This window comes from Sphaerodactylus townsendi, linkage group LG10 (assembly GCF_021028975.2).
Source record: "Sphaerodactylus townsendi isolate TG3544 linkage group LG10, MPM_Stown_v2.3, whole genome shotgun sequence".
Classification (NCBI taxonomy): Eukaryota; Metazoa; Chordata; class Lepidosauria; order Squamata; family Sphaerodactylidae; genus Sphaerodactylus; species Sphaerodactylus townsendi.
In genome coordinates, this window is record NC_059434.1 from 79382496 (window position 1) to 79397784 (window position 15289).

Here is a 15289-nt window from a genome sequence, read left to right on the forward strand (position 1 = left end):
GGTCCCTGTTCTACTGAGACTGTTCTATTCACACGCCAAGATCTTGTGTCTTTTATATCATGTATTATTATTGTTGTTGCTGCTGCTATTTATTGTATTTATAAAACACCCTTCCCCATGTGGGCTCAGGGTATCATACAACATTAAAACCTAATTACATTAAAATCACATACAATTCATATGTAAAATACAACATCCACAAGGGAAGGGATGACAAGGCCATACCCACAACTCCATTCATACTGGCTTAGGGGGAGAAAAGTGGGAAAGGGAAGGAAATAAAGATAGGAAGGAAAGGGAAAGAGGAGGCCAAACAGATCCTTTTTCTGAATCTTTTTACTTAGTGATGCCAATGATTGAACTTGGTATCTTCTGCAAGCACAGCCAGTTCAGGGCTCCAACTCCTGTGTCTTGGTCTGATTTAGTAGAGATGGTCTTCTTTGGTTTCAAGGGCCCGTTTTCTGGCTTTGGAGGTTTGTAGGTCACACTCATGTATCAATGCCAGCTTGGATTGTTGAAGCTGAAATGGATTTGAGTTTGCTAGAAGCTCATTGTAACCGATTGACTCGCTTCCCCCATGACGCGTCAGTCCTTCTAGAATGTCTCTTTTCAGCAATAGCACAATTCTAGGCATCTCTCTGTAGATTTGGAAGGAACTGACTTCATTAGTTCCAGCTCTTTGGAACTTTGGTGGCTTTGTGAAAGAGAGACTCGTTCCAACAGACCAGTGGAAAGAGAGAGAGAACAACAAGGCTTTTAAAGGCAGTCTTTGAATTTCTAAAATCCTTATGGAAAAAAGTGACTGTTAAGCATGAGTATCTCAATTGTGGGCCAGCCCAAGAATCTTACAAGGATGACATTATAGGTCAATGGTGGCGAACCTTTGGCACTCCAGATGTTATGGCACCCCAGATGTTATGACACTCCAGATGTTAAGGACTACAATTCCCATCGGGGGAATTGGGAATTGTAGTCCATAACATCTGGAGTGCCAAAGGGGCTGATGGGAATTGTAGTCCATAACATCTGGAGTGCCAAAGGTTCGCCACCACGGTTATAGGTGATGTTTTGCTTCTGGTGCAGCGAGCAGGAGTTCAAAAGAGAATGCAAGTCTGTAGTACAAATTTCATGAAATCACTGGATGGCCTTAAGGTGAATTAGTTTAGTGTGGAGCAATGTTCCCTGGAAGCAATGTGGCTGCACACCATGCAGGCACCATATTGGTGCCATGCAGGTTGGGCGGCTGCCCAGCAGGGGGTGCACTTGCTGGCGGCTCAGTTCCGCTTAGCGAGAACAAGCTTCCGCTCAGCGGTACAGAAGCCTTAGAGGGACTATTGGTGTGGAATATTGATAAGAATGGCAGCTTAGAACAGTGGAAGCCCAGTGTGAAATCCCCGTTCCGCTATGAAGTTTGCTTGGGTGACCAGGGCACAGACATTCTTTCCTGGTCTAACATACAGAGGTGGGATCCAGCAGGTTCTCACAGGTTCCCGAGAGTAGGCGACTAATTATTTGTGTGTGCCGAGAGGGGGTTACTAATGGGTGATTTTGCCACGTGATTTTTGCCTAAGTTACGCCCCTCCTCTCAGCAGTAGCGCACAGGACTTGAAGCAGTCTAGCAGGAGGTGCACCTGCGTGCGTGGCAGCCTGCGCCTGCGTGCATTCGTTTCCCGCCCAAGGACCGGCGCAGCAGCTGCGTCTTTGCCACAGCCCCACCCAGAAATGCCCCGCCCCGGAATGCCTGACCACGCCCCCGTCTCACCCCACCCAGCCCCATTGGCGCTACACCACAGTTTGAATCCCACCACCATGGGAACCTGTTACTAAAATTTTTGGATCCCACCACTTCGCGGACTATTGTGAACATATAATAGGAAGTGAAACTGGAGCAAAGTGAGTGTCAATCCATCCATTTGTCTCACCTCCCCATCTGTGATATGGCAGGCAGTCCAGACAGTGAGAAACGAGGCCCTGATTGTGTCAGCCCTTTGTCTGCTCACTAATCTGATTATCTGAAGCGCATTTCTCATATTGTTACATTTGGAGTTTGTACATCTCTCACAAGATGTGTTTTAAGTTCATATCAGTGTCAGTGTTTAAAAGTAAGGTCTTCTGTATCATTTTCATAAACATTTCTCACTCACAAAAATCTGGAAACGAGGAAGCTTGAAGACATCCAGGGAAACAAATGAGGCAGCTCTTTATTGTGTCTTCTGTTCACGCTCCTGCAGGCAATAGCTAGAAAGAGAGGAATTTCCAGCTTACGACTCTGCTGGCTTTTAGTTTCCAGTCACACGACTTCCCCCAAAATTACTCTTCCTTAGTAGATTGTTTAAAGGAGAAAAACGTTGACAGAGAGCGGTATGTGAGTGTCGCAGTCGCAACCTGTCGGCGTGGATGCTGGAGATCTATTCTACTCATGGTGTTGTTTTCCTTTCGCACACGGAAACCTCCTCATGATGTACGCGCCTCTTGAGTTGGGGATGGCTCCTTACACCAGTGCCCACGTTTACTAAAGCTAAACAGGTCTATTATTTAGCAGAGGGTCACATTCAAGTCTTACGACGGTACAGCACCATAGCAAATCAGCTGGAGGTAGCATTGCACACCAAGCTTCGATAACCTATCTTGGTTGGCTTAGGTTCGCTGGGGTGATAAAGGATCAACTGAAGAAGGTGCCCGACTGGAGAAGGCCAAAAACGCTGTAGTGACTCTCCCTGAAGAAACGGATGAGCCATACGAACCAAGAACACCAAAACCCAAACCTACCTCACCGTCTCCTCAGACCAAGTGGTACACACCCATTAAGGTACTCCACAATCTTCATGCCGTTTGTTTGTTCGTTAGTTTGTTTGTTTGTTTAATTCGATCTGTATGCTGCCCTCTCAGGGCTCAGAGCGGCTTAGAGCAGTAAGTAATATGTAAAATTGACAAACCGTCAACAATTAAAACAATTAAAACAGTTAAAACAATTAAACAGTTAAGACCATTACAACAGTTATAATAATTAAAATCCAACCTAGCCTAATTAAAATACGTTTAAATTAAAATCGACTAGAAGCTTACTTTCAAATTAGAGTCAAAATAGGACTGGCAACAGATGCCATATAAGGCAGAGAAGGAATTAGGATTTGGGCAGGCAACAAGCGCAGCTGAAAGTCGAGAATTACAATGTCAGTTTCCAGTTTTTTGGGCCTCACCCAAGAGCCCGGTGGAACAGCTCTGCCTTACAGGCCCTGTGGAACTGCATCAAATCCCACCGGGCCCTGATGTTAGCTGGCAGAGCATTCCACCCGGTAGGAGCCAGGGTCGAAAAAGCCCTGCCCCTGGTTGAGGCCAATTTGACAATAGTTGGGCCGGGGACCACCAGGAGGTTCGCCGTTGCTGACCTCAAGTTTGCTTGGGGGACATTTGAGGTAATATAACACCATGTTGTCAACCAAATGGGAATCAGCTGTAAAACGTTCTGAAGGGCCCAAATTTGTATCTAAGCTGGTTCAAGGGTGCCGGGAGAAGAAGTTGGTGGTAGAATAGAATAGAACACTTTATTTACGGTCAGTGATCAAATATAGTTGGTGGTAGATGTGGCATGGTGACTGGAATGTTGGACTGGGAACACATCGGTTCTCATCCCACTCTGCTTTGAAAGTCATTGGGTGATCTTAGGCCAGTTTTAGCCTAACCTACCTAGCAGTGTTGTTCAGGGAGAAGGGAAGGGAGAACCATGGGATAAAATAAGAAGGAGGAGGAGGAGTAGTTTGGATTTATACCCCAGCTTCAGAGGTGGGATCCAGCAGGTTCTCACAGGTTTTCGAGAGTAGGTTACTAATTATTTGTGTGTGCCAAGAGGGGGTTACTAATTGGTGATTTTGCCACATGATTTTTGCCTTAGTTATGCCCCTCCTCTCAGCAGTAGCGCGCAGAACTTCAAGCAATCTAGCAGGAGGTGCACCAGCGTGCGTGGCAGCCTGCGCCTGCGTGCATTCGTTTCCCACCCAAGGACCAGCGCAGCAGCTGCGTCCTTGCCACAGCCCCGCCCAGGAATGCCCCGCCCAGGAATGCCCAGCCATGCCCCTTTCATGCCCCGCCCAGCCCCATTGGCACTACACCACAGTTTGAATTCCACCACCATGGGAACCTGTTACTAAATTTTTTGGATCCCACCACTGCCCAGCTTGTTCTCCTGTAAGGAGACTCAAGGAGGATTACAAACTCCTTTTCCTTCCTCTCCCCACAACAGACACCTGGTAAGTAGATGGTAGAGAAAAGACGGTGCGGTAGGATGGAGAGAGTTCTGAGAGAACTGTGACTAGCCCGGGGTTAGACAGTAGGAATGTAGGAGTGGGGAAACAAACCCAGGGCCTATTGCTGATAGCCCTTCCTGTGTGAGCTGGTTGGGGGCAGGATTGTTGCAAGCTGCACTGTCCAGCCGCTGTGGTCCGGGCTCAGCAGTTTGATGTCTGTGAGTGGTAAGCCTTGCCAAATTGAGGCACAGAAGAACAATAAGCAGGTGATTTTTTAAAAAATAGCGGAAGGCACAGCAGCTTTAAATCACAAAGTGTGAAATCCTAAGGTCACTTGCCTGGGAATGAACCCCATTGAGCAGAATTCTGAATAGCCCTGCTGAAGACCGCCACAAAGCCCTGCTAAGAGCTGATCTCTCCCAGAAGGAAACTTTGGGGGACTTTCCTCCCTATTTATATACTTAGGAACTGTGAGCATGTGCCTTAATGTCTTACTGTGTGATTGTCTGCAACCAAAATTTATATAAAAATATTTAAACTGCAATTTGGTCTTTTGTGAATTCTCTGCAGATACATTTCAAGCCCTTTCTGGTATACATAGTCTTAAAAGATCCTACCCAGCCTGCCTCTCGCATTGCCAAGCCGAGTTATTTTCCCCATTGCTACTTAAAATAGTTGTGTGCTGTTACACTCTTAGCAGCTGGTGGAGATTCCTTAAAAATAAGTTCACAACCTGTGAAAGCTGGGTAACAATAAGCAGGTGATTTTTTAAAAAATAGCAGAAGGCACAGCAGCTTTAAATCACAAAAGTGTGGAATCCTAAGGTCATTTGCCTGGGAACGAACCCCATTGAGTCCTGCCGAAGACCGCCACAAAGCCCTGCTAAGAGCTGATCTCTCCCAGAAGGAAACTTTGGGGGTCTTACTTGCCATCTGTTTTGACTAATCAAAAATCCCTCTTAAACAGGAGAGGGATAGAATAGCTTTACAAGATCATAAAAGATGCAGGGCATTGATTGCCCTATTTAATCTTCAGGTAGCATGAAGTGTGGGGGAAAGCAAAGCCTCCCCAAAAGTTGTAAAACACCAGAACTTGGAATTTCCCATTCATTTAACACATTGTTAAGAACCACTTACTTAATCACACGCCGCTGGCTCAATGTGTTCCCATTAAGCAGAATTTATGCCTAATAGCCCCCCATTTAAAGAGCGCTCATCACACCGCAGTGCCGTTTGGCCGAAAATACTCCCTGGGACACATCCAAGGACGGTTAATGTTTCTGAGCACTGCCACACTGTAAGCTGGCTAATCAAAAGTCCGCTTGGTCTCTTTGCAGGGTCGACTCGACGCACTGTGGGCTTTGCTGAGACGGCAGTATGACAGGGTGTCTTTGATGCGGCCTCAGCAAGGAGAGGAGGTTTGTATGCGCATGAGCGGGTTCTGGGACGCCAACTATCTTTTAAGGTTGAATGTGACAGCAAGCAACAAAACCATCACCAGGTTGTCTTATACATCAATATGTAAACTCCCAGTACTCTGTATACATCCCAACAAACTATCTATAAAAAGCTAACAGTGACTTTGTTAGTCACGCCCTAACGCCGAAACGGCTGGACGGATTGCCCCCAAATTTTCACAGGATGTTCCTCCCTGTTCTGGGCAGGTAATCGGACCTTCAAATTGCCGAAAGTCCATACCTGAGCCAGGTAAAACGTCTTTTTCCTGGCACACCAGGCCATGAAGCTGGCTGTGTTTAACTGTCACACTTAGAATGTTCATGCAGCATGTCTGTGGCCTGAGGGCTTAGAATGTTCTTGCAGATGGGCAGAGATGAGCAGTGAAAACAGTAAATAGGTAATACTGTTAGGTAATACCAGTGGAAGTGAAACACATACAAACTTTGCCGTGTGAGATGTCAGGTGGGGTTTTCCCCCCCTCACATGCAGGTAACTTTCACTCTCTGTGCCTCACCCACTGCTACCACATAACACACATCCAGCTCATCCTCACACACCTCACTCTGCCCTCCCTCACATCCAACCACCACTTACCCACTTCCTCACCCATATTCGCCACAGCTCTCTTTTACTAAAAGCGAGCTGGAGTTTGCCTTTTTCTTCGAAGAAAATCCGCAGGGTGGGGGCGAACCAACACTACTGGCTCTGCTTCTGTTGCCCATGGCCCTTTAAGAACCCAGGGAGCAGGCCTCGATCTGAGCGCCTCACCACCCTGCCTCTGCTGCCTGACTGGGATAGCCTGCTTGCCCCAGTTCTGCCTTCCCCAAGCCAGGACTGTGCGTGTCAACCAGCCTCATGGACAGCGGGATTCGCACTCTGGACAGTTCTGTTGTGGAATGGAAAGGGTTACCTTATGCTAAAAAAAACCAGACACCACCATATAACAATGTGAATTGAAAAGGGAAAGCGGGATTCCATTTGGCCACCCCAAAAGGCTATGCTGGGGATCATTGGACCTGCATGGACATCTGTGTGGGTTGTGGACTGTGATGAGAAGGACAATTGCCACAGCAACGCCTGGCCGGGCCCCACTAGTTTTAAATAACATACAAAAAAAGCCCTATCCCTTTAAGAGTGTGTAGCATTCGCTACAACCATATTAAAAGTCCAGAGATGTCGACTATCTTTTAAGATTGAATGGCTGCTATCCGGACAGCAAGCGATCAAACCATAACCAGGTTGGGTGCTGTGTGGTTTCCGGGCTGTATGGCCGTGTTCTAGCAGCATTCTCTCCTGACGTTTCGCCTGGATCTGTGGCTGGCATCTTCAGAGGATGGCTGATGGGAATCGTAGTCCATAACATCATAAAAAGCAGCTACTTTTGATATTTGGAGGAATTTACTTATGCTTGACTGAGATTTATAGGGATGGGGTGAATATTTATTTATATTTATTTATTGAATTGAACCATCAGGAATCTGGGGGGCGGGGGGGGGGAGCCCATTTTTATGATCATCATAAAATCAGACTTCCAAAAACTCTTAAGCAAACAAGAACAAGATATCCTCCACTAGCAGCCGCACTCGGTCCGGTTAGAAAGCTTTGAGACAGAAAGCAAGGTAGAGAAAAATCTGTGGGTAAGCGCAAGGTCAGAAGTTCAGCTTTTGGCTGAGTGCTAAAGACAGTCATCATCTTTTGGGCATGACTCCTGGTGCGGTAAGAAACACAGCTTCTGTTTGGAAAACAGCATGTTCTATACCCTGAAGGGAAATAAGTTGCTCAGTACAGATCTTCTGCAATACCTCGTATGAGTACGAATCAGTAAACAAAGACGTCCACATAACCCAACTGTCACGGGGGCTAGCCAAGGAAGCAAAATGATTTATTCTTACAGTGTTTGACATTTGCCAAAGAATCCACACTTGGATTCAAGATCTTGACTGAAATTGAGGGATATGGTATCAAGGAAGAAAAGGGGGCCCCTTCTCCCCCTCTTTTTCCCTTCCTGCATTTCTGTTCCTACAAATGCCAGCAGCTAATACCAACAGTGGCCCAATTTGGGGGCCGCCTGCCATCGATCGCAGTGGCTTTGATTGTGGACGGAACTCCTCAGAGTCATCAATTTTTCAGCCCGTGATCATCAAGGTGAGCAAGCGGTGTTTACAGGTGTGAGGTACCAGGTTGTCGCAGACATCTGTTCTGAGCAGAGGCCTGGTTCCAGACCAGCCTGCAGCGAGGCTTCCGGATTGTCAGCAGATGTAGCGAAGAAGGGGGAAATGGTGTTTTTTTGGTCTCGCGTTTGCCGCCCAAGGGGGAGCTGAAACACGAAAAGTAGAGTGGGGGTGGACACAGCTGTGCTTCCAAACATGCCTGAGGCACAAATAGAAGAGATCTAATGTAGTTTGACTCTGTTGTGGTGGGGAGACGAGGACAGAGAGCCACTTCAGAGACAACTTAGTGGGACAACATCTGCCACCAAGTTTCCAGGGAGTGACAAGGGACAGCAGGTAAAGATCGAAGTCTCCACACAAACAGGCCGCATTAAACCGCGAGCTCTTTTGAAGGCCTTCCATGAAACGTTGCCGGAGACCGCAGCAGGGGGGGTGCGTTTTGTTTTTCAAAGGAGCGTTTTGGGGTAGGTGTTGATTTTAATTTTTTCTCCCCCTGGCACACTAACAAGGTAATTCATAAATGATGCATCACCACGCATCCTGGCTGTTTGTTTAACTTCAAGCGAGAAAAGAGGGGAGAAGAAAGAACCGTTAACACTTTGGAGGTTGTTTCGTTGGAAAAAAAAATTAATTCTCAGAAGTGCTTCTTGGATTTAATTGAGGTTAGGTTAACCTTCAGACCACACCGCTCCACCAAGGCAGTGCACAGAGTCTGTTTCGTTGCGGTCCCAGCGACATCTTGTCACGCTGTTGCAGAAGATGGCGTCTGTTGTACCCTCCCCCCCTTCCCTTGCCTGCAGCGCTTGTTTTAGGAGGTTCCTGGCATGCAGCCGACGGAAATTTGGCACGGAGTTCAACGGGCACAGGAGAGTCCTTTGCGCCTCTTCTGAGACGGTTCCTTCATTTTGATTTGTGAGTCAGATTCAGAGACAGAAAGTAGCCAACCTTCTCCAGAGCCCTTTGTATTATCATTTTTCCCTCTTCAGTTTTCCCAACATTTGAAACTGACTTACATTTGATTCTGAAAGGACTTAAGTGCCAATGTGGTGTAGAGGTTAAGAGCAGATTTACTCTATCCTGGATAACCGGGTTTGATTCCCAACTCCTCCACATGAAAGACAGGCTCTTATCTGGTGAACCAGATGTGTTTTCCCTATCCAGCATTCTTGCTAGGTGGCCGTGGGTTAGTCATCGTTCTCTGAGCCCTGTCAATATCCTTTCTTTAAGATATCCCAAGAGTGTTTCATCATTTGCTGACTTTCCTATTTCATTCTCAAGTTTGTGTGTTTCATCTCAGATGGTGAATTGTGCCTGTGCTCAGCAAGAGCTGCGTTGCTGATTATAAGGGGAAGGGTGATGTAAAAATAAAATAAATATATCTGAGATTGCAAATGCCTTAACAGACCAGGTGCTCGGGAGCAGCAGCAGCAGCAGGCCATTGCTTTCACATCCTGCATGTGAGCTCCCAATGGCACCTGGTGGGCCACTGCGACTAGAAGAGAACTGGACTAGATGGACTCTGGTCTGATCCAGCTGGCTTGGTCTTATGTTCTTATGTTCTTATATGATAATTTGTCCCAGGTTGAATCAGACAACCTGGGGCAGGGGTAGGTCAAGGATTGTTCAACTGTGATATCTCCATCTAAATTTGTAAATTTGGCATGGAGTTCAAGAAGGGTTAGTGGTCTTCAGATGAAGAATGAGTTAACCAGCACTTTATTTGTAATTCAGTATTGGTTGGAAGCAGAGGTGGGATCCAGCAGGTTCTCACAGGTTCCCGAGAGTAGGTTACTAATTATTTGTGTGTGCCGAGAGGGGGTTACTAATTGGTGATTTTGCCACTTGATTTTTGCCTTAGTTACGCCCCTCCTCTCAGCAGTAGCGCGCAGAACTTGAAGCAGTCTAGCAGGAGCGTGGCAGCCTGTGCCTGCATGCATTCGTTTCCTGCCCAAGGACCGGCACAGCGGCTGCGTCCTTGCCACAGCCCTGCCGAGGAATGCCCCGCCCCTGGAATGTCCGGCCACGCCCCTGCCATGCCCCGCCCAGCCCCATTGGCGCTACGCCACAACTTGAATCCCACCACCATGGGAACCTGTTACTAAAATTTTTGGATCCCACCACTGGTTGGAAGAGTTGGGTTTCTTCTACATGCCATTTTGTTCTCTTGATATGTAGAGTGGAGCAGATTTTTTGGATAGGTGGGGAAGCATCGACACTGTATTGTCCGCTAACTGTCCACTTTCTCTTTATTGCTGCAATCTTGCCCCAAACTAGTTTGAAGCAATGTTTCTGGAAAGCCCGTTTGCATGCCATTTGGGCAGGAAGGTGTGCATTTTTGAAAGCCCTCCCTATGTTGACGCCTTTCTTGCCTCAGCCCCTTTTCGCTACAGTTTCCTCCTACCTATCTGTCAGCAGAGTCCTTTGAAAGGAGAACTGAAAAAAACTCCTGGTAAATGCTATGCCCACAGAGGGTTAACCTAGAGCCAGCATGGTGTAGTGGTTAAGAGCAGGTGGATTCTAATCTGGAGAACGAGGTTTGATTCCCCACTGCTCCACCTGAGTGGCAGAGGCTTCTCTGGTGAACCAGATGTGTTTCCGCACTCCTACATTCCTGCTGGGTGACCTGGGCTAGTCACAGTTCTTTGGAACTCTTTCAGCCCCACCTGCCTCACAAGGTTCTGTTGTGGGGAGAGGAAGAGAAAGGAGATCGTAAGACACCTTGAGTCTCCTTACAGGAGAGAAAAATGGGGTATAAATCCAAACCCTTCCTCTTCTTCAAATCAGGGGTGCTGTCTTTCTGAATGTTGCATGTGTATATCATTCTTATTCTGGAGCAGCAGTGGCGTAGGAGGTTAAGAGCTTGTGTATCTAATCTGGAGGAACTGGGTTTGATTCCCAGCTCTGCCGCCTGAGCTGTGGAGGCTTATCTGGGGAATTCAGATTAGCCTCTACACTCCCACACACGCCAGCTGGGTGACCTTGGGCTAGTCACAGCTTCTCAGAGCTCTCTCAGCCCCACCTACCTCACAGGGTGTTTGTTGTGAGTGGGGAAGGGCAAGGAGATTGTAAGCCCCTTTGAGTCTCCTGCAGGAGAGAAATCCAAACTCCTCCTCCTCCTCCTCCTCCTCTTCTTCTTCTTCTTCTTCTTCTTCTTCTTCTTCTTCTTCTTCTTCTTCTTCTTCTTCTTCTTCTTCTTCTTCTTCTTCTTCTTCTTCTTCTTCTTCTTCTTCTTCTTCTTCAGAACTGCCTCGTGTTTGGTCATTAAATATTCCAACAAGACCTCACAGAAGGAGGAGTTCTTTTAGGTCCTGGGATATTGGGAAGTTGAGTAAAAAATATGGCAGACTGGCTCGACAAGGTGTCTGTGATGAATACTTGGGTGCAGAAGGCATGTGGGGTAACATCTAGAAAGAATGACAAGGGCTGTTTTCTTCCTGGCACACTGTTAATATCCTGCCCTCGTGCTGTCGTCGAAGATTGACTTAGCCACAACGATAAGCTGTAGAACATTTGAGTTGGTTTAGTTGTTCACTTTGCCCTCTCCAGATTGGCACAGCTCTCGCCATGGGATGCAGTCACTGTTTGTTTTCCTTTTCCTCAGGACACGGCCGGTCCACCGTAGATTAGAACGAAACGGTTGCGTTTAATGAGAAGGATGCTTGCAGAGACCCAAACGCCTGCCATATCTGTATATGTCTGCGCTCAATCATAAAATGCAAGCTCCCCGATTCCAGCATGGCTGTTATGACCTGTTGGGAGCGGACGTGCTTTATGTTAATGCCAAGTATCTCATTAGTCCCGTTTACAGAAGGACTCGCTACCCATCCAGAGGCGGCAAGTCGAAAGCTGACAGTTTAATTCAGTTGCTCCTCTCCAGAGGAGACGTGACAGCTTTAACTGTCTTGTGTACCCAGATTTATGAACTAGTTCTACGCTCTTAACCAGATTAGTTCCTTTTCCATTAACTGTGGAAAATAGGGCAGCTGTCCGAGCGGCTGGTTGTAAATTCGATAATGTCTGCTGTGTTAATCTGTAGGCTTTTCAGATGGGGAAGGCAACAGATAACAGGATTAAAGTTTCACGACCCGAGGTTTTCACAGCCTGCGAGGGGGGCACCAGGGGAAGGCGGCTGAGGGGCGGGAGGTGGCCGTGCACTGGGGGAACGGAGAACGACTTCTGGCATTAATCTTAATTGATTGCCAAGAGGTTTTAATCTGGGTTATTAATTAGGAAAGCCCTTAGCACACTGTCTGCATGGGAGCATCAGATGCTCTTTTGAGAATTAGGTTGCGTGTAATATATTGACAGGCAATGGAACAATAGCCCACACTGTGCGAAGGATTTCAGTGACTATGTATATCTATATAGAATATAGGAACAGTCACAAAATTTGATAAATGTTGACGTTCATGTGAATTCTGAGAATGGCAGATGATTTTCGTGGATATAGCTCCCCATTTTTGAGACATGCACCAAAGGAGGGCTGCTAAGATTGACTATTGTAGCTCCACATTTTGAACCTTTGCAAAGTTTGTTGGGATTTAGAGATGTCTACTGTGCCTTCTGAGATAGAGATACACACAGGACATAAGAACATAAGAACATAAGAACTAGCCTGCTGGATCAGACCAGAGTCCATCTAGTCCAGCTCTCTGCTACTCGCAGTGGCCCACCAGGTGCCTTTGGGAGCTCACATGCAGGAGGTGAAAGCAACGGCCTTCTGCTGCTGCTGCTCCTGAGCACCTGGTCTGCTAAGGCATTTGCAATCTGAGATCAAGGAGGATCAAGATTGGTAGCCATAGATCAACTTCTCCTCCATAAATCTGTCCAAGCCCTTTTTAAAGCTATCCAGGTTAGTGGCCATCACCACCTCCTGTGGCAGGATATTCCAAACACATGTACATGTACATTGTTTCTGGATGGATTGTCTCAGGGGCCACCATTGAGCACTTGGTTTCCATTGAGCACTTGAAATTCACTGACTCGGAGAGTGGTGGAGTCTCCTTTGGAGGTTTATAAACAGAGGCTGGATGAACATATGTCAGGAGTGTTTGATTGTGCGTTCCTGCATGGCAGGGGGTTGGACTTGATGGCCCTGGTGATCTCTTCCAACTCTATGATTCTATTTCCTCATTTCCTTGTGCTGTTGTGATATCCTTTGTTATTTGTACTAGGCTTCTTCCTTCACCTGAGTATAGGCCTGTAGCTGACTTTGGTTGCCTTGCCCTTTAGTGACTGTAGCATGTATATCCACACTGGGTTTGGGTGAACCTTCCATAGTAATCCTACATGGTTTAGTTGAAAGAGGACAGATCAGCCTAAGATGCAACAAAGTGTGCCTGCCCATTGAAGTTTAGGGGTTTCCCTTATCTAAGGGATTTCTAGAGAGGGAAGGTACATAGTGCCATATAATCCCCTTCCCCCATTAATGGCACCTATTTGCTGGTTACATAAACCTGAGGTGGTAACTGGGTGATTCAGTGTTGCTGGGGACACTTCGTTCTTCACCCAGCTCCAGAGGTGGGATCCAGCAGGTTCTCACCAGTTCCCGAGAGTGGGTGACTAATTATTTGTGTGTGCCGAGAGGGGGTTACTAATTGGGTCTGCTTTTCCGTTAGAAATTCCATCAGGTCCAAAAATCATCAAGTCCTGTTGTTTCCTATGTGGCTGGTGAGCGAAGGTAGAAAACGGGATCATTCTCCCTGTTGGGCTGTTTTAAAAACATGTTTTAGAAATATGGTAAAGTTCCTTGTTTAAGGAAAGTATCCTTCTTTTGATTTCTAGAAACAAAATTAAGTATTTGAAAGTATTAAGTATTTGACAGGCAGTCAATTAGAGGAGAAGTAGTTGTTTCTGTTGGCAGTAGACGATAGGACTTGCTATCATGAGTTTAAATTATGGACAGAAAGATACCAGCTGGAAATTAGGAACTTTTTTTTTACAGTAAGAGTTTTTTACAGTAACAGAGAAATTATTAATGCCCCGCCCCCGGAATGCCCGCCCCTGCCCCCATCATGCCCCGCCCAGCCCCATTGGCGCTACACCACTGTTTGAATCCCACCACCAAGAGAACCTGTTACTAAAATTTTTGGATCCCACCACTGCCCAGCTCAGTTATTTTACTAGTATAAACACTGAAATTGGCTACACCAATGATCTCCATCCGTTCCAGTCCTGGGACCCACTGAGATGCAGGCACGTGACATTAGTCACGTGATAGGAAGGGGAGGAGCCTGAGTTAATACCTCCCTAGTTTCATAGCCAAATAAACCCCTGGAGAGTCCACACTCCTGTTGCTGGATAACTGAGAGGACTATTATTTCAGGTTATTACAGGGAGCAGCAGTGGCGTAGTGGCTAAGAGCAGTGGCTAAGAGCAGGTGCATTCTGATCTGGAGGAACCGGGTTTGATTCCCAGCTCTGCCGCTTGAGTTGTGGAGGCTTATCTGGGGAATTCAGATTAGCCTGTACACTCCCACACATGCCATCTGGGTGGCCTTCAGCTAGTCACGGCTTTTCGGAGCTCTCTCAGCCCCACCCACCTCACAGGGTGTTTGTTGTGAGGGGGGGAAGGGCAACGAGATTGTAAGCCCCTTTGAATCTCCTACAGGAGAGAAAGGGGGGGATATAAATCCAAACTCTTCTTGTTCTTCTTCTTAGTGGGAAGAACAAGAGATTGGCCCACGATTTGCCCGTATAAGGATTTGTTGACCTCTCGAATCTTGGTGGGGAACAGATCTGACTTGGTGGGGAACATTGCCCCTTCCCCAATTCTAGGACAGTCATCCTTGAATGAGTCATTTTCTTAGATTTTTAAAATTGTTGAAAGCGACTTACATTCAAAACACATACCAACGATAAAAGCAATAAAAACAGTCAATAATAATTTAACAAAAATCATAAAAAAGCAATAAAACCAGCATTAAAAGGAGAAACAACGCAGCAGCAGTGCATGAATAAAAAATCACCATCAGAATCTGCATAGAATCCATAAAGCGGAGTCAGTCAAATAAAAATACTTCAGGTAATATATGAGGCAATAAAAACAGGGAGAGGAAGACATAACTTGAGTTTAAGTAAATAAGAATCATTCTTGCATTGCATCCAAAGCTTCTTTATGTGACAATAATTCATGCCTTTATTGGGTTACAGTTCTAAGCAACTCCCCCCCCCCCAAAAAAAACCCCACATACATGATGTGCAAATATACCACAAGGATGGAACATAAGAGAAAATTGAGGAAAATTCAGAACACAGAATTAAAATCCTTACCTGCTGAAGAAAGCGCTGCCAAATCCCAATCAGGTAGCAGCTCGCAGTGGAGCTGAACATAAGCTCACTTGCCTGTCCAAGAGATGTCTGATTTGGCACCTGGACTGGGGAGTTCATATAGAATTTTCAACCACCTGTTTACATGT

At 46.5% G+C, this 15289-nt stretch overlaps 1 protein-coding gene across 1 annotated transcript in view; it reads left to right on the plus strand.

Moving 5' to 3' along the window:
- The window catches only part of ANTXR2 (ANTXR cell adhesion molecule 2), a 177750-nt gene that overhangs the window by 101701 nt on the left and 60760 nt on the right, over positions 1-15289 (plus strand). Inside the window, exons 15-16 of the mRNA XM_048509653.1 lie at positions 2642-2809; positions 5581-5661. Of these exons, the coding sequence (XP_048365610.1) occupies positions 2642-2809; positions 5581-5661 (249 nt within the window). The remainder of the gene's footprint in view (positions 1-2641; positions 2810-5580; positions 5662-15289) is intronic.